This window comes from Phlebotomus papatasi, chromosome 2 (assembly GCF_024763615.1).
Source record: "Phlebotomus papatasi isolate M1 chromosome 2, Ppap_2.1, whole genome shotgun sequence".
NCBI classification, from domain to species: Eukaryota; Metazoa; Arthropoda; class Insecta; order Diptera; family Psychodidae; genus Phlebotomus; species Phlebotomus papatasi.
In genome coordinates this window covers 23,404,045-23,428,307 of record NC_077223.1, presented here as the reverse complement: position 1 = coordinate 23,428,307, position 24,263 = coordinate 23,404,045, and the positions used below count along the sequence as shown (strand labels likewise).

At 32.7% G+C, this 24,263-nt stretch overlaps 1 protein-coding gene across 4 annotated transcripts in view; it reads left to right on the top strand.

Moving 5' to 3' along the window:
* LOC129803129 (monocarboxylate transporter 14) overlaps positions 1-21,689 on the top strand; it is a 52,580-nt gene extending 30,891 nt beyond the window's left edge. For 2 of the 4 annotated variants that reach the window (XM_055849480.1, XM_055849481.1), the window contains exons 4-10: positions 3,196-3,339; positions 7,941-8,594; positions 8,664-8,869; positions 12,369-12,603; positions 12,665-13,066; positions 16,317-16,548; positions 16,625-21,689. In XM_055849480.1, coding sequence (XP_055705455.1) covers positions 3,196-3,339; positions 7,941-8,594; positions 8,664-8,869; positions 12,369-12,603; positions 12,665-13,066; positions 16,317-16,548; positions 16,625-16,847 — 2,096 coding nt within the window. In that variant the 3' untranslated portion in view covers positions 16,848-21,689. The remainder of the gene's footprint in view (positions 1-3,195; positions 3,340-7,940; positions 8,595-8,663; positions 8,870-12,368; positions 12,604-12,664; positions 13,067-16,316; positions 16,549-16,624) is intronic. The other 2 variants (XM_055849482.1, XM_055849483.1) reach the window with 1 other exon arrangement.
* Positions 21,690-24,263: the final 2,574 nt, after the last annotated feature.

Sequence of the window (24,263 nt, the reverse complement as noted above, 5' to 3'; positions counted from 1 at the left end):
TTTCATTCTATCTGCAACAATTTTAAATGTTAAATATATAAATTATACCCATTTTTGTAAAGATTTAAGTTTTTTACTGACCGTAATTAGATATTTTACCGCTCATTTTTAATTTTTTACTGCCCATTTTGAATTATGTACTGCTCGTTTGTTTTTCGCCATTTTTAATTAGCGCAGTTTTATAGGAAATTTACCGCTCCCCAACTTTGTGAAAGTAATTTTCCTCTATTTTGTAAGGAAATATATTTATCGATCCGTTTTCTAAAAGGTAATTTTGTGATCATTCTCAAAAATGCTGGGGCAAATAGTATCAGGCATGAGATACTATCATATTTTGCTCCGCTTTATTACGGCCTTACGTAAATTTTCAAAAATATCTAGGTGACCTATTTTTATAGAAAATTTTTTCCTCTACATCTTTTCAAAACACAGTTTTCTCTATCTGAGCGAGAAAAGCGCATTTCAAGCTATTTTGTAGGAGTCGGTTCTTCTACAATAGTTCTAACGGTTAGTTATTTGAAATTTGTATGCCATTTCCCTTCATGAGAGCACGAGAGAAAGGGAATGCGAGAGGGAAAAAGAGACAGTCTTGGGTTGACCGTTAAAGGAGGAGCATGAAGCTCCGAGTTCTGGGCTCCTGAAAACGAATAATTTGTTATTCCAGGGCCCGGGAATTTACGAAAAAAACACCCAAAAAAAAAACTGCAAATCTTTTGACCAATGCAAAGAAAAAGCGGCGAGACATGGAAATGACGTTTCTTTTCCCCGTGAGACATCAGAAATAGCTTAGGTTTTTGTTACTTTTTGCTCTATACCTTTTGTTACTTTTTACCCCAAGTGGTCGTTTTTAATAAGAGGATTTCTGGAGAAAAGAATCTTTGTTAAATTCTAAAATAGATAGCGGATTCGCATTCAAAGAATATGCAGATAATTTGGGAAATATTCAACAGTGCATCAAATTTAATATAAGTAGCTAATAATTGATAGCTTCTGCGCGGAAAATATCTCAAAAATAGGGCTAAAATTCCGATATTTTTTTTATTTTCTAAATTCATTGTTCAAATTCTAGCAAACTTACTTGAAGAAACCCTATGGAGGCTACTTATGGAAAAAATTTTAGGCCGCTGTGTTATTTATCTTTGAAGATATTGAATTTTGAAATTTTCGATTTGTGACTTTGCCCCAATCTCCCCTACTCAATAAACTTTTTAAAGAACAAAAAATACTTCAAAAACATTAGTTCTTGACATTTAGTTAACATTAAGGGTATTTTCATCAAAGATAAGCGCCTTCACTGGTCTTCAAATTTTTATTTTATTTATTTGAATTTATTTATATATAATCTGCTTTTGAGCTAGTGCTCTTGAAAGTAAATTTCAGAGATGCCGAGCTTAAAGAATTTTATGTTTGAGTAACAGCAGCCACTGCCGTCTTAAGAGAGTAAAAATAGCCAGAGTAAAAACGGTGGAAAAATCTTTCTCAGATTGTATGAACCTAATATGTCTTGTTAAATTTTATGACCTGCCCCTAAAAGGTCAAAATTGGTCAATTCGAATTAAAAATGTTTTTGGGTTTTTTTTTTAAATCAAAATTTAATATTAATAATTTCAAAATGGTTTTTGGGGAACCTTTTGATCAACCTTTTTTAAGGGAATATCTGCGAAGCTTGATATATCTACCCAATGTACGGTGGAATCGTCACTCATGGACGTTATACAGTTATGGAAAGCGTGCAAAAATCTTATGTTCTTACCTAAAACAGATTTTCAAAAATTACAAAATTGGTAATCACATCATAAACTAAAAATTATATGACTTTTCGAAATTTGTTTAAGATTTTTACGTGCTGTCAATAAGTGTATAACGTCCATAAGTTTCCACTGATGATTCCATCCTAATCAAAATCGGTTTATTATTGAATTTTCGATGAATTTTTGAAAGAAACTTTGCATTAAAGCTTTTAAGACCCTAAGGAGAATTTTTTATTCAATTGTTAATCTATTTTTAAAGAATTGCTTTTGACTTTAACAATCTTTAACAATTAAAAAATCTGCAAAGGTCATCAAAATTGGGTTGAAAATACACAAAAAACATTTTCCTTTATCAGAATTTCCACCGAGAAAAACCTACTTGGAAATGTTTTAGAGAATTTTAGATGCAAATGATATCATTTTCTATTATATAAATGATTTGAAATTATAAAAAATTATGAAGTAATCAAATTATGGAAAATTTGAACGGAAAACTTGTAGAAAATTTCGAAAAGAAGTTTCAAAGTAAAATTTTAGGTTACTTTTGACCCCTTTTTCTTATATAAAAAAAAAACTAATATTAGTCCTTGAAAACTACGAAAATAATGAAAAGTTTAACAGCTCTCCGAAACATTTAAAATCGTCCAAATCTGATTAGAATTTATGCTGATTCTCCAAGTAAAGCCTAAACTTCTTTAAAATTAAGAATATTACTTTTGATGTATTATTCTTAAGCGGAAAATTCAATTTTCTCCAGGAAAAGCTAAGTACCATGAGTTCAGTGAGAACATTTTGTACCTTTGTTTGAATTCATTAAAACGATCAACATCGGTTTAAAAACGTATCAAAGAAGAGAATTTCCTCGATAAGAAAGAGTATTTAAAAGTGGACTTGACCCTAAAGGTACTAGTAAATTTATTAATTTTTTAAAAAGCTTTAATTCGTAAATATTGTATTGAAATTAGTGTTTTTTCAACGTCTTTCCGGGAAAACGTTTCTTTTTTTTTTTTTTGAGGAGATGAAAGCAAAACTTTTTGTTTGGAATACCGGACAACGCGAAATCCCGAACAAACCATTTTGGAAATTCTAGTAATTAGTGCTTTTATATTCTAGTAATAATTTAGGTACTAGGTACTTCCAGAGCATTTTCCAGATTATTTTATGAAATTTTAAGAGCGTTGTCCGAAATCTGAATTTGCACATCTGTAATTATGTATATTGTCCGGAATTCTATATTTTACCCTATATAAAACTACATAAAGCGAAATTTTGACCTAATTTTTTAATTTGCTAATTATCACAAAACTCCGCGACTTAATTCCAATTCACTGCTTCTACAACAACAGTTTTTTCTTAGAAGCCCATTTTAGGTCAAAGGCTCATTTTCTTTGTGAAAATCCATTAGATTAATTGATTTTATGTATTGATAACTTTCTTTTTCAAGGCCCCATTGTGTCTGCCCTGGCCAATAAATATGGATGTCGGACTGTTTGCATCGCCGGAAGTATCACAGCTTGTGTGGCTTTTGTTTTGAGTACCTTCAGTTCTTCAGTTACCATGTTGATGCTCACTTACGGTGTGATGGGAGGTAAGTTTTTTTTCTTATCTTTTTACACTTGGTAAAATTGAAAAAAAAAAAAATAGATATTCAACGAGAACATAATTGAGTTCCATTGCGGTGAAATAAAAATGTGTGGAAACGATGAAATTGTATCCTTTTCCGTGACAATGCATCATTGAGTCATATGTTCAATTTTCTGCATATTGCTATTGAAATTGTGCAACATGAGAGTGGATAATAAAATGGGTGTTGAGTTAAATGAAATGCAGTTTGTCAATTACGCGATACACCCTTCTGTTGTGACGAACTCGTTGAAATGTGGCAAAAAAAAAACAGAATTCAAACGAAGGCTGAAAAATTTACAGATAATGTGGTTTTTATTGAGTTAAAATGACTTCACATGTGACGACTATTTTACCATTCTATAACTTCATTTTCTGCAATAAGTTTCAAGGATGAATTTTTACGGATTGTCAGATAAGGTCCGATTTTAAAACTATCAAGATATGGGAAATTTTTAGCACATTTCACAATTAGTGTACACTGAGTTGTTGTTTTCTTTAAGAGGAATCCTTTATTCGTACAAAGAAATGACCAAGCTTCGTAACATTTTTGGTATACGTTTGTACGTAAAGTGCAATTTTTTTTTAGAAAAATTAACTGTTATGAGTAATTCACTGAAGCACTTCGTCGCAAGAACCTTTATTTGAAGAAACACATTCTAAAACATAGAACAAATTCTAAAAAGTGGATTTTTGGGGCAAAATTTTAACTTTATGCTGGAAAAATAGAAAAATAGGTTTCTAACAATTCTTTTACATCACCCAGAAAAAAATAATTCTGAAGAGAATACGGGGAATCGGGGTACCTTTGAATTGGGGCACCTTAAATACTGGGTATTGTTCTAATATTAAATGAAATTGAGCCTTATAATATTGTATCTTAGTAGTATGGTTCAGTTTCATTTAAATATAGGAGAAAGAAATGGCAAAATGTTCAACGCAGTGTGTAAGGGAAATTGCCCATGTTTCGTACGATCCCAAGCTTCGTAATGCAGAGCGCATTGAAAAGTCAAATTTATTTAGAAACATAGGAAAAATTTAGGCATTCCAAAGCTTGGGATCGTACGAAGCAAGGGCAAAGGCACTTTTCCCTATTATCTTTTCGTATGGTTTTTGAGTACATCAATTTACTACCAACTAAATTGAATCATAAATAAAAGAGGCATTCTGAAAAACAAAAATTGATTAAGAAAAATACATTTTATAATATTTTAGCATGAGTAAAGCACACGGAAAAATAAAAAAGTGAATTCACGAAAGGTATATTATTTATAGGTACATTACCGATTAAGTCTGATGCAGTCGGGTAGGAAACCTCAAGATCTTTCAACAAAACAAAAAATAAAAATAAACCAAATTTGAGCAAAACCACCAACATGGTTAGACTTTGACCTTTCTTTGTTGACCTTTGATCTTTCTTTCTTCGAAAATTCGATATCAAAATATTTTTCGAACATACGTCGTTAAGGACGAAGTTTATCTTAACTACTCAAAAGATATTCGAAAATGAAAAAAAACTTAGGAGTCGTTTTTGAATACTCGTTTTGGAAGGGTAGGAGGATGGGGATGGAAGACTGGAAGTCGATATCTCGTACCATTTAGCATTTAACGGTGTCACAAGTTGAAAAAAGTCGACTATTTAACTGTCATCTCATTAAGTTCTAGCAGTAAAAAGTCCTATTTTAAAGCTGTCCTAAATCAAAGGTGCTTAACTTTAAGCTTTAATTCGAGATATTTAAATAAAAATAAAAATAAAAAAATAAAATTCGTTCAATAACTTTATTTGCTAGCTTTTCCACCAATTCGACAAAGTTATAATCCTGTTGTAATCAATCAGTTATAATCAGTTATAATCCTGATCAAAACCCTGAACGAGCCTCAGAGAAGAATTGTAATACTTGCTTGAGTTGTTATAAATTTGAAATTTATTTAAAAATCTTAATAAAAACGGATATTTCTTTTTGCTCTAGCCACTAATAAAGGCTTGGAGACCGAGCCGAAAGCTCTGGAGATAGTTGATGTGTTTATGTGAGTGATTGTTTCTTCCCGACAACTTCCGGATTATCCTATTGTTGATTTTTGTAGTATATTCTTAGATAGTTTATCTTTGCCCCAAAGGACATACAGTGCCCGCTCTCTAATCCGGATCGCCGTAATCCGGACGAGTTATCGACGGTTACATTTAAAATCATTTTGAGGTCATGTATGCATGTGTGTTCAGCAATGAAAATAAATTATCCTGTGATGTCTTTGTTCAGTAAATGAAGAATAGCATAGAATTTTCTAATTATGTCTTTTTAAGCTTCTGTAAAACTTTTAATTCTACAAAAAAAAACTTGTATTATATTTTCGAAACGTTGAACAAATTCAAAAAATCCATCCGGATTACGAAGCGGACATCTGTCATATTGTCTCCCAATCATCCGGATAACGAAGCGGGCACTGTACTCGGGAGTTTAAAGTTTGCGCAAATGCTCTGTTAAGTGGCATTATTGAATTTGACAATTTAGGAAAGTAATGATGACCTTTACGATCATTCTCTGTTCTTGGAGCCTCAAACTCTTACGTATTTAATAGAAAAAGTTTTGCCTTAGCCCATGCTTGTACTTTATCGAAATTGCAACTATTCGCGGATAGATCCCCAATTTCCCATTTTCCTATTTCAAATTTTGTGCTTTTAAAAAAAATTTCTCTTGTTCATATTAAAGTTAGGCATACATTAAATGAAAAAATCTATTAATTTCTTACGTATAAAAAACATAGGGGGACACAAACACAAACAGATTGTGAAGCTAAATTATATCACGATAAGGCTCAATTTTATTTAAAAATAAGTAAAAAATCAGAATTTCAAAGGTGCCCCACTTCCCCCTAAGGACTTTGAAAACTTTGTAGTTAAATTAAATTGTATTATTATCTTTTAAATTCTTTATTCTTGATAGCCTACAGGAAATGTGAACTTTAAAATTCCTTACAAGTTATAACGCATTTTTGATATTATAATTCATCATAAATTATTAGGAAATACAAAAAAAGTTCAATTACCTTTTTTATAATAGCAAGCTTCATAACTAAATTTGATAATATAGCAGTGTGAGTAGGGTAAATGACCTAATTCAAAACCATTTCCAGAGGCTTTAACTTTAACAGAAGATCCAGAAGATTCAACACTAATTATATATTTTTTTCTGAAGAGAATTGTATAAGTTTGCTCCTTGACTCTTCTAGAATGTTACTATTTAGTGAAAATTCTTTAGATATAATTTGAAAACTTCTTAAATGCAAGAAAAAAACGCGAGCGCAAAATGCTTCTACTGGAAACATATTAATCCAAATGGAGACAAGGGAAAGTTTCTAATTGGAGACAAACAATGTTTATGAAACCGCAACGAAAGGCTTACTAAACCTTGTTGAGTTGCTCTTAAGTGCGGGATTTGTTCTTATTCCTGGTCGTTTCTCCTTTCCCATCTAAAACAATAGGAGAATCTCAAAAAAAAATCATATTTCCGGGGTTTCCTATTGAAGCATTTGCAGACACTTCAGAAAAACCCTTTTGTTCACGAAATAGGTAATTATTTCATTTGAAAAATTCACGTACTGTTAACAATGAAGATTAACACTGAATTTGACTAAAATTAGCCAGAAATATGGCATAAATGTTAAACAAAACGAATAAACAACAGTCACTTTATTATGTTTTTCATTGTAAAACATGGTCGATCGGGTCGATCGATGAAAAATTCGATGGTGAAAAGGTACACTTTTAATTTTTCTGAGAAATTAGCAAATTAAAATTTGTGAATATGATTGGATTTTCGCTTTATTTGGAGCAAAATTAACTCAATAATTAAACTGAGGTATAGAAAATATATAAATATAATAATTTAGTACTGTATTTATCATGAAAACAATGACGTTTCCATTTGGCGTAGCGAAAAATTTCCATTTGGAGCAGGTTTTGAATTAGCTTAATTTACCCTAAGTTGTGTAATTTTTAAAAGTTTTTTTTTCTGATAAAACGAAACCTTGCAATTTTTTCATGTGTGTAAACTAAATCATTAGAAATATTTCCCTCGTGTTCATATTAGTTTACCTCTTCAGTATACGCCAATATTTTTCTTGCGGTATAGGAATATTTGCTTTTGATGTTTCGGCAACAATATTAACGTCATGTGTCCATCATAAAATTCTCTTTCTATTTTCAAACGCCATGCATTATAATTTGTTGCAGCAAAAATTTAGATGCAAAATGCAACTCAATCCGTCAAAATTTTCCTCTTAATTTTTGATCATGGGATAAAAATTCCACAATAGCAAACAAGATTATAATATTCCTTTTAGTGGAATTGAACGAGAAGACATTTTAAACTTCCACTTTGCAATTTCTGTGTTTTTCTTGCCTTCGCCACAATATTAATTAAAATTATAAGAATATGAAGAAAAAAATGTATGTCAGTAGAGTAGATTTTATGATGTTGTTGCACTTGAAATATTTCACTCATTTTTTTTGCAATCCTAAGTGGTCTGACTAAGTTCTCTGGAATTTTTGTCATCTCATGTAATCAGGTTTTGGCTTTGGTCTCATTTACCTACCGGCCGTTGTTGCTGTGGGGTACTACTTTGAGACAAAGAGATCTCTGGCTACGGGAATTGCTGTCTGTGGATCAGGATTTGGTACTTTTGCTTTTGCACCTATGGCAACATTTCTGCTGGAACATATGGATTGGAAGAATGCTAATTACATCCTTGCTGGATTGATTCTAAATTGTGCGATCTTTGGTGCTCTAATGAGACCTCTTGAGTATCCAAAGAAGAAGAGGATGAAGCCATTGATGCAGCGGATGTACGAAGAGAAGCGTCTTCAGTTGGAAAGGGGATCTATTGGAGGTTCTTATTTTATGGTTCAATTGCCTGATGGAACAATGGAGAAACGCATGAAATTGCCACTGAATACTGAACCAGGAGTTCATTCAAGTTTAGCACTGGATCAATTGGCTGCAGCAGCTCAGGGTGGTCTCCATCCTGTGGCCACTCTGCCAACAATTAGCGAATCCAAGGTGGCTGATCATGCGGAGACGACTGAACCTGCAGCTGCTCAGCCTGATAATAAGCCCAAAAGGCGTCCTCACAGAGTCTCAGAATCCGATGGATTGGTAGAGCCACCGGCTAAAAATATGCCCAGAAATGCTTCTCAGCCGGCTTTTTCCACTCAAGCTCAAGGTGAGGGCTGAAAAGAGATTATTTCATAATACTATCTGGCCTTACTTTGCTAATGAAAGATTTATTTAGGTATCCCCAAAAATGGTTCAGTTCCAACATTCGATCGCATCCGGAAGACATCGCAGGGAGAACGCTTCAAACCATCCTTGGCCGCAATAAAGGCCAGCTCTCGTGCCGACATGGGTAGCAACAATGGCGAAGTACGTAAGAACACTCAATTAAAACTGTCGGCAAGCTCAGTTACCGGAAGCAGACCAAACAATACAGACGACAGTGTTAGTAAATACAAACATTCAATTGGCTATTTAATCTTATTTTTCGTATCTTTTTTAAAGTTTTTTTTTTGCTTTTTGAACTAAATTTCTAAATTGCAGTGGAAGGGTCGAATGATTGCTTTTTAGTAGTTCCCCCGTTTTTTTTTCTTAGTTTCTTTACTAACTATTAACATTGACCTCTTTCGCATCTCTCATTTAAACAGACAATAGAGTGACAGGTGACTATTCAACCGGCAAATGCAACATTTTTTTTATTATCAAGGTTTAAAACTTCTGTAGTTGTTAGAATTTTCTTGTATACTTATGCAGTATACTGGAAATTAGTTATAGTATTTGAAATATTCTTGTAGAAAAATATTTATGATCTAATTTACTTGGTATAATGTTTTAATAATCTTTAATTTAACAAAAAATAGGAATTTTAGTTGAGGTAAACTTTTTACAAGACTGCTTTTTTGGTTATGGATTTGAGTAATTTGAGATTCTTATCTCATCTATTTTTTTTTAATCATGTATTCCGATCTGGTTCAAACTGTTTGTTAAAGATTTCCTCACAAGTCCTTTATAACGATAATAGGCGTGGCTAAAAATTTCCCTGCCGGACTTTTGAGTTTAATAAATTCAAATTGAGATATTTTTGTATCAGGATAATCCCTCGATTTTTTTTTAAACCCCATAATTTCCACCTTCTACCTACCGAAGATCACGTTTCTAGACATATCTGTACGTTTCAGATGATTTCTGAAAAATGATGTCATGCTGTTTGTCCGTCTGGCCGTTACACCACGCCTAGATGGCACAGTGTCAGATATAGAGACTTGGGACCTTCATGGGACACTCCACTCCCTTTTAATCGTCCCTAGGACCATTAATATGCCTCTAATTTTTCTCTAAAGGTTAAAGGTCAAAGGTTATATGGCTCCAAAGAGGCGTATTTCTCAATCGAATGGTATCAGTTTTTGGCTCCTTGGTAAGGTCCTGGAATTTCTGACAAGCTTGAACTGTTTCCAATCGGTTATGGATTGGCAATGAACCATAAATTAATCGTTTCATGACCAATAACTCATTTTTATCCGAAATTAATTTATCTACAGTGACGGCCATAAAAATAGAATCACTCCTGAAAACTTGAGTTTTTTATCTTTTGTTAAGTTTTTTCTAGTATGTTTAAAAAAATTGTTATTTAGAAATGTTAAAGTAATTCCCTTACGTCGAAAAAGTACCGTACTGGCCACAAAAGGTCTGTATTTTTACTCAGAATGCGTCAATAGTGATGTTCTGCTGGGACAAAAAAAAATAGAATCACTTTCATTTATAGTCATAAACTGCAATTCATTTCGAATATTTCAATAATAACAAAATTTTATTGTAATGTCAGTAATTATTTAGTATCTTGACAATTAATATTCCAAGTTTGGATAAAGGAAACCATGGAAAATTGGAGAAAATGGATAATTTTTTGTTAGGGGCTCTATTAGATTTTTGAGGCTACGAAAGCATGAAATGATCGTAAAAGTCATAGCTGACCACAGTAAATTGTGAAAATCAATATCCATAACACAATATAGTGTTTACGTGAACGTAAGACTTGAAATTTTGGTTGCTATCGGTTCCACGTTCCAATGGTATTAAGAAAGCAACAACAATTCAGGATTTTCGAATTGTTCAATGTGTTAAGATCAACCTAACATTTTATCGCAAGGTTTTCTATGGGACAAATAAAGTTGAAAGGGTCCTGAGATAAGTCCTGACTAAGTTAGAAATAGATTTTGATCATTTGTATCACTTTGAAGGACGAACATGAAAACACAGTGTAAATATCCTTGAAACCCTTGAAACGTAGAAAAATGATAGTTGTTCTTGTATGCCATAGATTCAAAAATTTTGTCCGAGTGGAGCCATATACAGCATTTTACTTCGGAAAAATGTTGAATAAATTCAGTTTCATCATAAAAAAGGACTCTTTTGTGATTAGCTTTATTCCAGGACTTGGTACTTATTGGAAAATTCAAACTTCTCTTATTACGGTAATTAACCGCGTCATCATACTAGTCCTTCCAAGTAACCCTGTTGATAAAAATCTAGTTCTAACTTATCCAGGACTTATTTGAGGACCTTCTAAACTTTATTTTTCTTATAAAAAACCTTGCGAAAAAATGCTAGGTTACTTTAACCTCATTGATCAGTTCGAAAATCCTGAATTGTTGTTGCTTTCTTAATACCATTGGAACGTGGAACCGATAGCAACCAAAATTCCAAGTCTTACGTTCACGTAAACACTATATTGTGTTATGGATTATTGATTTTCGCAATTTATTATGGTTAGCTATGACTTTTACGATCATTTCATGCTTTCGTAGCCTCAAAAATCTAATAGAGCCTCTAACAAAAAATATCCATTTTCTCTCATTTTCCATAGTTTCCTTTATCCAAACTTGGAAAATTAATTGTTAAGATACTAAATAATTACTGACATTAGAATAAAATTTTGTTATTATTGAAATATTCGAAATGAAATTCAGTTTATGACTATAAATAAAAGTGATTCTATTTTTTTTTAAAATACAGACCTTTTGTGGCCAGTACTGCACTTTTTCGACGTAGGGCAATTACGTTAACATTTCTAAATTAATTTTTTTTAAACATACTAGAAAAAACTTAACAAAAGATAAAAAACTCAAGTTGTCAGGAGTGATTATATTTTTATGGCCGCCACTGTATCAGTTGTTTGTGTGTATGTAGTGTGTATCAGGTCTTAGTATTTGAATTTTTAAAATGTTTAAAAGAAAAATTTCAGAAAATATAGGTTGAATTTCGTACTTTTATATACCTGAGAACTCGTATTTAGTTTTTTTTTGTATCATGTTGAAGAAAAGAGAAAATATGCTGACTTTTTTTATCCACGTTACCCCTTAAGGGGTTATGTGAATTGGCACACGAATAATTGACTCATTTTGATACATGTTTAAGCCTAATCCAAATTCAATTTAGAATTTGCCAGTTTAAAAAATCGATTCTCGGAGAAAAAAACTGGGAATATTACAAAATCCTCCCAAGCTTTACCAAATAATTTTTCCGGTCTAATCGCAAAATCTAGCTCAACACTTATAACGTGCTTATAAAATTAGTAATTTGGGAGATGCGAAATTTTATAGTTAAACCGCTAGCAAAGGTGTAGGAAAATTTCAATACACTTAATATTAAGACACACTAACAGAATAAAAATCTCTGGCTAAAACGGTCTTCAGACTAAAGGTTTAGCCATCTATGTCTCACAGATTTCAAAATCCTAAATAACAAGATATTGTTTTCTTTGAGGATCTTGGAAGATCGTTCACTCTTAATATCCAATTACAAGCCAAAATTTTCTAAAGAAATCTTGACAAGAAATTAGAGAAGTTAAGCCTTATGGCTAAGCCTTAAGTCTGAAGCCCGTATAACAAAAGTCAGTAGTTTTTTAATTACACTTTTAACATTTTTTCTTGGATATTCCAAATAGGATGGAGAATTTGTGTACATGTCCAAGAGCTCTCTGTCCAAGGAACGTCCTGCAATTGTTAGACCAATGTCTCGCAAGGATATCTTCTACTCTGGATCTGTGACCAATTTGCGTGAATTCCAATCTCAAAAGTCTCTGTCGCACTATCGCAATTCGGTAATTTCGCTGCCAAAATATGAGAAAACTAGCCGGATGGATGTTCGGGATGGTGGTGAAGACATCGAGCGTGGCGAGAGTAAGTTTTTCTGAGAAGTTGCATTGGATAGTTATCCTGGAACTTAATCTGATTTTTGCAGAGTATGACTTGTGTCCATGCCTCGTATTGCCTGACTCTTTCAAATCCGCTTTGGCCACTATGCTGGATGTCAGTCTGCTCAAGGATCCAGTCTTCATGATGATCGGAATCTCAAATGTGTTCGGCATGGCTGGTCTTTATGTGCCATTTGTCTACCTTGTGGATGCTGCTGTTCTGTCCGGAATCAATCAGAACTCTGCCTCCTTCCTCCTCTCAATTATCGGTATCACCAATACTTTTGGTCGTGTGATCTGTGGCTATGTAGCTGATTTTCCCAAGGTGGATTCTCTTCTCCTCAATAACATGTGTCTCGTCGTATCGACCATTGCTGTAGCCCTGACGCCCTTCTGCAATTCCTATGGCGCCTACGTTGTCATGGCTATCTTCTTTGGCGTTGCTGTCTGTGAGTATTTATTGCTATTGTTTTTATATAGGGTAAAATGGGGTAATTTGGAACCATTTACAATTTGGGACATTTGAGATTTTCTCAGTGTTTTAGAGATTTAAAAGGAAGAAATCTGTTCGTTTTCTTCTGAAACGTCTTTTTCTTCTATTTTGCGATCTTTGTTTTCTCTTTGCTCATCTGAAACAATGAGAAAATCTCAAGTGCCCCAAATTGTAAACGGTTCCAAATTACATCATTTTACCCTATCACCATCATCATTTTCAACCAATTATCCCTATTGGGATCGCGGGCTCATAACGTCTAGTTTAGCAGCCAAGGAACTTCAGAAAGTTGTTCGGGTTCGATCTCAAGGCACTTCAAGGCAAGATTCTGAATATGAATAAGCCACTTTATCCTAGGACTGCCTCAAGGTTGATTTTTATATGTGAATACCCATTTACACAGAAAAAAATATTTTGTAAAAATTTTTGTAAATGTTTGTGAATTCCTCTGGGGGACTTACAAAATGCTCGTGAATTGTATAACCCACAAACAAGTTCGTAAAAGTTTGTACTTTTTTCAAAAACATTGTTCGTAACATGATCATTTGACGAACATTTTTTGTACTTTTGCAAACATTTGTTCGTAAATGGTCGTAAACACACAAAAAATGTTTGTAAAATGTTGTCATTTGTTCGTAAATGTTTGTTTTCCTGTCGAACATTTTATGAACATTTACGATTAGCTACATTACATTTACATACATTTTTTTGCGAGATTGTTTTTTAATCCCGATATTGAGGCTCAAATGAAAACCGAGCATTTTGATCCTTTTGTATAAGGTCCATTACAAGGATTCTTTTTAAGTTTTGGTTGTCTAAAACGGCTGTTCTGAATTTTATGTGATAAAAAGTGTGGTAAAGCGTCCCAGACTATGCGACGTGCTCGAATTCCTGACTTAGATATATTTCAAAAGTACGGGAGATTGGGGCAAAATTTGTCAAAACGAAAATTTCAATATTCACTATTTTCTAAAATAAAAGAGACTGACGCTTGAAATTTTTATTATAGACATTATAGATAGCCTTCATGAACCTTCTTAAACCTACAAAGTTTCAAGGGATTCGAGGATGGATTATGTAAAATAAAAATTAATGACATTTTTGAGCCCTATTTTTGGAATATTTGGCTTACAGAAAATATTTACATTTATATTTTTACATTTATTGATAAAGCAGTAGGGCATGCCCTCTTATACAGGAATAGTGTACATAATAAAAGAAGAAAAGAAGAAAAATAATAAAAAAAACAAATGAACAACATAAAATAAAACGAAAAAGAAAAGGCAGATCTTAGATACTCCCAATCAGTGACGCAAAACGACTCAAAAGCTCCCGCTTGCGCGTTCGTGGGAGTTCATTCCAAAAAATGACGCCCCTCAACGAATAATGAGCAATGCAGGATGCGACCCACCGATCTCGGAATGAGCAGACACGAAGACCTAAAATATCAATACTGATTAGCTCAATTTAAGCACATTTCTCGTTAAGATAGAGAAAAATTATCTTCGACAAAGTTGTAGAGGAATAAATTTCCTATAAAAATATGTTTATTTGATATTTTTAACGTTTGCGAGAGTAAAACGTCACAAATTATCCGAAGACTGACAAAATTTGCCCCAGCAATTTTGAGAATCTCCACAAAATCGACTTTTAGAAAATGATTCGTAAATCACATTTCTTTCGAGATAGAACAAAATAGTCTTCTGCAATGTTGTAGAGCAGTAAATTTCCTATAAGAATATGCTCATTATAAAAGATTTAAGTTTTCTCAGAGCTCGTGAAAGAATTAAATTTGCGTTTTGACAAGTTTTGCCCCGGTCTCCCGTACTTTGGCATCCTTTTTATGAACTCACAATTGTGAGAGTCGAATTAGAGATCTAATCCGCTCAAGACCAGTCTTGCCTTTTGTTGGTAATGAACTGATTTATAACCGATTCAGAACCGATTGGAACCGGTTGAGTTTTATCGAAATTCCAAGACCTCCACGACCTAAACATGACCCCATTCGGTCGAGAAATACGCTCTCTAGAGCAGACCTGTGCTTATTAAAAGTCGTGTAGTATCGGAAATTTTGTATTGATAGTTCTAATGGAAATGGCAGATAGACGTGCTGGTAACACTAATCTCGCTTATTCACGGTGCCATGATGAATATTTTTGCGCCAAAAAGATATAATAGAAAGAAAAACTCTCATAAAAATAAATTGTCTTTTTGATATCCTTGTCGGAAGACGGATAGCTGTTCACTAAACACCGTTTTACTTGAATCTTGCGGAAATATGAAGAAATTTAAAGAAAAAATCATTTCAAATGACAAGCTTCCTAAATCGCGCGCAATTCAACTCGAGAGAGAGAGAGAGAGAGAGAGAGAGATAGAGACACAAATAACTCACTTGACAAACGTCTGGCGGCGCTGCGGTTGCAGAAAATCTCTGAAGTGCGACAAAATATTTTCTTCTCTATTTTATCCTTATTAGCAGGTCGTGTCCCTTTTTGTAATATGTACTTTTGCATTCCTTATTAATCAAAATAGTGTTGTACAAAAGGGTTTTTCTCAAACCTATCCTGAATTTTGGGACACCTCACAAGAATATGAGCCTTCATCTCAAAATTTCATCCGAATGTTTTTGTTGTAATATCGACAGTTATTCACAATTACCCCAAATAACTTTAATCAACTAAATTAATAATAATGATTTTTTGTGAAAATGTCTTAACTTTAAGGAATTAAGCAATTTTCACATTACAAACCTCTCATTTTCTCTACGTGAATTTTCGCGGCATTTCGAAGAATACCAACTGGCACCACCAAATTCACTTTGGCTTTTATTTTAGCTCAGGCCTGCTCTAGAGCCTAACCTTTGGTCTTGAAAAATTATTAGGAAAAATTATTCATTATTAGGAATGATTCAAGGGTATTTTCGTATAAGGACGAAATGTCCGCCTTGATCCAAAAACAAACATGGTTTTTCTTGGGAAGGAGAGGAGTGAGGGGAATAAGTGGCATGTTAATGGTCCCAGGGTTGATGTAAGGGGGTTCCACGAAGGTACCAAGTTTCTATCTCTAATCGTTTGGGCTCTAGGCGTGGTAATAGCCGGACACACAGACGGACAAACAGCATGATATCATTTCTCAGTCAGAAATCGTCTGAAACGCGAAGATTTGATGAGAATTAATTAATTGACCTCTTTTGACCACTTTTTCAGCCGGATATATCTCTCTCACTTCCATTCTTCTTGTCGATCTCCTGGGTCTGGACAAGCTGACAAATGCCTTTGGCTTGTTGATCCTATTTAGGGGTGCTGCTGCAATTATTGGATCTCCCCTGGCTGGTGCTGTTTATGATGCTACTCAGAGTTACGATATTCCATTTTACATGGCTGGTTTCTTCTTCCTGATCTCCACTATCACCAGCTTCATGGCTCCACTGATGAAGAGGTTCCACTTTTGATTGATTTCTCCCATTTTGAACATAATTTTAGTCAGAGAGTTTTTCTCGTGGTGTTCTTTTCAGATGCGTTAAAGCTACAGATGCACCTGCCTATCCTGAAGAAGCACTTACGCCCATTGACGAAGAGCCCGCCGAAGATCTCGCCGATGACGATGAACCTATCACAATGGTGCCGAAGATTGTTCATACAGCGCCATCTCCATCCACCGAGCAGCCCCAGAGCATTTCCGAAGAAGGCAAGAAGAATGTCGATAAGGAGGTCAATCAGCGTGAGTCTGTTCTCTGAAATCCAATTAATTACTCGCGCTATAGACGCTTCCTTTTGGGAAAGAAGAAATACTATTAGACATTGACATAGCTTAATTTAATAATATATATTTTTTTGTTTTTTTATCAACTCTTTCCTCACGTTGACCTTTTATTTTTTTTTCGGTGTAAATATTGCGATTATTCGAAGAGAATTACTATATGTAGAATTTTATTAGATGGTAATTAATTAATTATGTTTCAATGATGAATGATTTTTAGGAGAATTTTTACAATTTATTAACATTTTAAAAAATTTCATGGTAGAAAAAATAAATTTTTAATTTTAATATTGTGCTAATGCGTAATTATCTCATGAATTACGCCAAGCATTCGTTCAAATTAATTTCTAGTTAGGTGATGAATATGATAATAGAAATTTTATTATTTAAAAAATTTAAGAGAAAAAAAGAATTATTTCATTAAACCATATCATTTCATGGGGAAAAATTAAAAAAAAAAGAGAAAATGAAAAAAAAAAAACAAAAACAAGAACAAAAAATGCGATAGCAAACAGATGTTGCATGAAAGATTATAAATGAGAGAACAAAAAAATGAAGAATCAGCGTGAATTTCTTGTAGTATACGGCAAATATATAGAGCGATTTTGCGGGAGAGATTAGAAGAAGAATTATATTGTGAGAATGTGAAAATATTAACTTTTAATTGCAAACACTGTGATATAACTCAGTGAGTTAAAAACAATATAATATTTTTGCTTGTGCTCAACATCAATGAGATAATAAGAAAATCCGATGTAATGTGACACTTTTGACACTGAAAAAGCAAAAAGGTAATATATCAATTTGAAATTATTTTTTTTCTTATGGAATAAATTTGTGAGATTTCAGGAAGGATTTAGGGCAGAATCACATTGACAATAAAATGCTCGCCGTAGCGTCACCGTATTTCGTTAATTTACGCATTTTCATTGCAATTCTTACGGAAATTCTCAATTACCGTATTACCTTATCTCATACTCGGTGGCACTAGGTGAAAATAATAAAAGAAAATTGAAGAAATAAAACGAAAATTCGATAAACGATGAGCAAGAAAAAAAACTGTAAGAGAAATTAATCGTACGGTTTTTTTCTTGCTCACCGTTTATCGAATTTTCGTTTTATTTCTTCAATTTTCTTTTATTATTTTCACCTAGTGCCACCGAGTATGAGATAAGGTAATACGGTAATCGAGAATTTGCGTAAGAATTGCAATGAAAATAGGTAAAGTAACGAAATGCGGTGAGCATTTTACTGTTAATGTGATTCTGCCCTTAGTGTTCAAATTCAAAGTTGTATTTTATTTTGTAAGAAAACCTCGCGAAAAATTATTATATTTTTAAATATAATTAATGATTATATCTATGATGGCCTAAAGAGATTCGGTTCGAATAGAAAAAAGATTACTTTTTTACTGCTCGAACTTAAAATGGGAAAAGTATATATAAATCCGCTTTTATTCAAGTTAGGGTAAGTGTGCCAAATTTCGGCATAGTTGCATATAAGCACCGCAGTCCTAAGTTTGAAATGCAATATTTTTAATTCATATTTATATTTTTTTTGTTAGTTCTTTTTCTGGAAGGTTGTGTGGAACCTTGAAAACTAAGTTTAACATCTTTTTTTTCTTTAAATATATAATATAATTCTTTATTAGCGTCCATTTTGGACCTTGTAACATACATTGTCTAACTTAATTTAAATTAATACATATTTTTTGCAGCTTCCAATCTTCTCAAATAATCTGCCCCTCTTCCATCTTCGTTCAGAATTTCTCCTCTATCTTCCTTCCCTTTTATATCCCTGCAGCACCCTAATAACCCTAATAACTAATACATGTCTTAAATCGTCTAACCCTATATTACAAAAAGTACATTTTTTGTCTCCCTCCTTCCTCCATCTCTCTAATGCCTTTTCACCGTTTTCACATCTATATTTTGCAAGTATTTTTATCGCAATCCCTTTTTTCAAGTACTTCGGTATCCAAGGGGTCCATAAGAGCTCGTATTCTTCTGTCAGTGCGTTATATCTTTCCTGATCTACCCATTCGCGATCTCTTTTTTGTAACTCGCACCAGATGGATATTCGCTCGTTTAATCTTGTATTGACTATCATTTCAGAGTAACCAACTCTTTCTAGGAACTTCCTTCTACTTTTCTTCCATGTTGATTCCGGTTGATCATTTCTCCTCATCTCCTTTACACACTCTTTCAACACCTTGTTCGGACTTCTTCTAATAGTTTTCTTAAAATCACTTCCTAAAATATTGAAAAATTAATAATAATATGGACATTGCTTTGGGTAGTATTCCGGCCACTTTGAATGAAATACCGGCCACCTTTTTTCTGACCACCTTTTGTGACGCAACGGATAGAAAATTTCAAAACGTCAAACGGAACGAGTTTAATATTTAGTTTAATACGTTTATATGACCCACAACCCCTGAAATCTTCCGTGTCATTTGTCCTGAAAACCTGAAGAGTAGCATCTCAAATTTACACGCAGATTCCCATAGCAATTTGCCCTTCCTGAGCTCTTCCAAGGCCTTTTCTACATCATACTTTTCATAGAAGCGATGGTTTTTATCTCTGGACATTGTAGAACTCAGAAATTGAAAAAAAAACACACACAAAATGAATAAGCAATTTAGGAAAGCAAAAGATGATGCCGGAATAGGCAACACTACCTCACCGGAGAGACGTTCACAAAGTATATATTTTTTTACACGAAATACAGGATCCAGCTGGGAAATTTTACCCGAAATTTAAAGATTGGTTCACTATTAACATAAACAGAAACAATCTTTAATGAAAACTAATCAATTTTCGTGAAAAAGACCGAAGAAAAACCTTTTGCACTTCACCACAAATCAGAAGACTGCTAGAAACACAATCGATCAGTCACATTTTTTGTAAGACTCTTTCCACACCGAGAACGCAATTTAAATTCAAATTATACCTAAAATTTAACGGTATTTGTGTTAATACATCCTAAAATTAATAAATATTTAAAAGCAAAATTAATTCATTGACTATTCGAAGATTACATACATAATTTTAACTAATTTATTTACATAGCCGAAATTACACTCAAAGTGGCCGAAATTAGAAGCTGGCCGAAATTTGGCACTCTTCCCCTAACTAAAATTATTTTTCCCAAGATTTCCTACAATGTTTTTTTTTTTTAAATCCTTGTCTGTTTGAAAAAACCTTTTTTTTGTTCTGCTGAGATTAATTTTTTTTTCTAATAAAGAGTATTTAAGAGCTCCACGAGTCTTCTGAATATGATAACTTTGGAAAATACTCGCCAGATGGAGTTATTTTTGAATATTTTCCTTCCAAATTCTTGCAAAATCTTTTCATAAGAAGATTATTATTGATTAACGACTAAAGAAAACTCATAAAGATCATCAGTGTGTGAAAAAATGTCAAACTTGTGTAATAAAAAAAAACAAACATAAAATTAATAGAAATATAAAAATCAAATATATAAGAAAATGGATAATGGACATAGTTTCATGTCTAAATCTAAATATTATTCAATGATTTGAATATTTTACCCAAAACGAATGCAATTGAATTGAATGAAAAACCAGCCAATCATTCCATAGAAAATTATCGTATGAGAATTATTAAAAAAAAACGAGTTGAGTCTTTAAGAGACAGAGAGAGAGAGAAAGAAAAATTGATGATGTATAAATGTGCGAAAGAGATATTTTGGAAATGTTATTTTTCTATGTAAATAACAAAAAGAAAATAATTTGAGCACTTGTACAGATATAATATTTTCCTGTAATGCCACAAAGAGAACTTGAGGAGATTCCTATTAGATGACACTTTTTCCCATTAAATTGATGAGAGAATGAAGGCTTAAAATTTTCAGAAAATCTCACAAGACAACTTTTGCCACTGTTTATGTGCTTAAAAAAAATATTACCTCAAGATAAAATGGTATAAAACTTTAGAAACCGGAAAGCAAAATATTCTATTTTGCTGTTTAGCAAAATGTAAAGAAGAACAATTTAGAAAAGAAATATATATATTTAAAAAAAATGGAAATAGCCAGCATAAGAAATAGCCATAATAGCCGTAAATATTAAATGTTGACAATGAAGATGAAGAAATATTTCACACAATCATTGAGAGTTGAAAAAAAACATTGGTGTATTGTTCAATGTTCATTGAAATACTTCAGTGATTGCCATTTTTTTTCTGTCTGTGTTCTCAGCATCACAGACAGTCTAATACATATATAGATGTACTATTAAACAAAAATAAAAAAAAAACAAGAAGCTGTCTTTGAATGTAATAATAATTGTAATTATACAGAAAATATTCACTAGTTGCACTAAAGAAAAATGCGGTGAATACAGATGAGAGCAGCTTGAAGATAAGAGCTTTTCTAAGCACTCTTCTACTATTCGTCCCCACAACTCCCTCAGACTACAAAATATCCTCAATATAGCTTAACTTTTTAGAAGAATTACTCCGATAGAAGAATAGATAAATATTTCCATACAAATTTGTGAGATTCTTTTTTTCAGAATAAATAATATTGTGTCTGATCTTATGAGCTTTAACAATATTTTCCACCTGTTTAATAAAAATTATAGCAAAGAGATTTAAAAATGTTTTAAAGAACATAATAGCCACTTCAGACCAATATTTTAGTCGCTTTTGTAAATGGTTAATAAATCCCATGATCGGATCTTATAGATCACGATCACAGCTTCAGTCCAAAGTTTCCGTACTTAAAATGTATTGGCTGCCTCAATATTCATCGGATGTGCAACGCTGATGAAAATATAAAAATTATGTGTCAATTAATGAGTGTTTTAATTCAACTTAAAATCATGGAACATGATCATCTTTCTGTACTCTTGTACAAACTCTTTTAGAGAAAGCAAGTAATTGTTCTAATTCGGAAGTTTGAGATTTCCTCAGTGTTTCAGATGGGAAAAGAGAAAAAGAAAATCAAGTAGTAGGGGAGACTGGGGCAAAACTTGACAAAAGGCATATTTAATTCTTTCACGAGCTCTGAGAAAACTTAAATGCTTTATAATGAGCATATTCTATCATCATTCATATCTATAATAAAAATTTCAAGCGTCAGTCTCTTTTATTTTAGAAAATAGTGAATATTGAAATTTTCGTTTTGACAAATTTTGCCCCAGTCTCCTCTACTTCTTTGTATGTTTTTCCTTTGCTCATTTCGAAGAAATCTTAAAATTTCGAATTAAAAATGCTACCGAATTATCCCATTTTACCTTACCTTACAACTTCTCTCGATTTTTATTTTTGATAAATTCGTCGGTTACATCGATCATTTTCGTATCTGCATTTCTTTTGTATCAGCAACTCAAGAGGCCGAGGCGACGTCTGTATCGTAACTTACACCAAATGCAGATACAAAACAAATGCAGATATATGACAACGGTCTATGCAACCGACGATATGGTACAGGAAAGGTTTGAAGCTTAGGATAACGGAAGTATCATACCATTCAGTTTTTTCGTATAGTCTTTAATGAATCTACCCGAAAACCACAAGGTAAGATATTACTAGTTCAATGCGATAATTAAAGTTATTGTCCATAATCTTAAATAATAACTATGACCAAGTGTATAAAATAAGTCCTAAATTAGTACAGTGGGACCTCGATAGAGTCAACTAATTATTTCCATGCCTGTTGTCTCCATTGGATTCGATGACTCTATCGGAGTTCAAAAAAAAAAATCAATTAAAATGTGAAATTTTGATATTATATAAATGAGTATTATTTTATGTTTGTATAAGATAATTGATAAATTTAACACAATAGTTGAATATTTTGTTTAATTAACAAATAAATTATACACCCCCTGGTCCAAAAACGTCGTATGTTTGGGCAAAAGTTGGAGATTAAGGAATGATTTTACAGAATGTTTTTAAGTAAAAATACTATCCATGTGATAATATTGAGGTCCATTCACGATTTTAGGAAATGGTGTCTTTCTTTTTTCACTTTTTTTTTAAAGAGCTCCGGTAGATATTTAATTGTTGAAAATTCTGATGCAATTGACGTTATTAATTAGAATTTATTTTAAATATTTATTGTATGAAATAAGATATTGATAGTTGTTCTTTTCTTTATGACATAACTATGGCTCTTTTTATCTCATTTTCTTCTTATTTTGAAAAACGGGCGTAAATGGTCAGAGATATGTATCTACTTGGAGTCATCAGTTCAGATGACCCTTAATAAGCCAACCTGGGGATTATATTATGACCCTCATTTCCTCCCTGCCCCTCCCCTTCACCACGAAAATCGTTTTTTTTTGTGATTACAGGAAAACACGTTATACGGGATCATAGGGCTTAATCAAAAAAATTTTAAGACTACACTAGTAAAAATAAAAGGGTCACCGATGATCCTTTGAAAAGGTCACTGTTTTGACACCTATTTAACTCTAGAATAAACAAATAAAAACAGTGAAAAAGTCATCTTTGGTGTTCGCTCAGATGAGAGAAATACGATAAGAGTAATAAATTTACGATAAAATTTAATCTAACATAATAAATGTGCATACAAAATTTCAAATAATTCAAGTGAACCTTTCAAAGAGTCAAATATGATCCATTTTTATTGAAAAGGGTCAATTTGACCCCTTTCAAGGAGGGGTGGGGGGTCAATGCACCATGTTGCAATTTTCATACGATATATAACCTTTGCCGAAAACCGCAAGTCGATATCTTTTTTAGTTTAGGAGCTATTAAGCTCCAAAGAGCGGCCGGCCGGGAACGTAACTTAGCCACATAATATATTCGTGATCAGGAAGTGGCGAAACACATTTTGGCCAAGTTTGAGCGCGATCGGAGGACATGAAATTTTGTTAGGATTATAGTAGGTGAGATTGTTAAGAATCTTACCTAATACTTCTACAAAAGCCCTAATTAAGTATATTAGTTATATGGCTGAGTCATGCCATTTTATTTTTTCTAAGGAGAATCAGAGCAGAATTATCTGGGTAGAATTAGACAATATAAAACAATTTTATGGAACTAAATAAAATAATTCTAAGGCCTAGCTTCCTAAAGAAATATGCTGAAGAAATATAAAGAAATATGCGGATCAGCAGCCTATGCAGCCTCACCTCAGGTAATGATAATGATCAAAGAATAAGATCTCGAGTGCAAGTATTTTGAAAACTTTTAGTTCGGGAAGTTCCTCCAAGGTTAAAGAAGTTATTCTAAGGGCCAAGGAGCTTTTCTTCGTGGTCACATAAATATTCAAAGAAAATTTGTAGGCTTTATCAATTATTTAGAAAAAAGCTTATTTTTGTTTTATTCATAATTAACTTGTAATAAAAAAATGTTAATTAAATGCACATTATTTAAATTCACTAATCAAGGATGCAATAC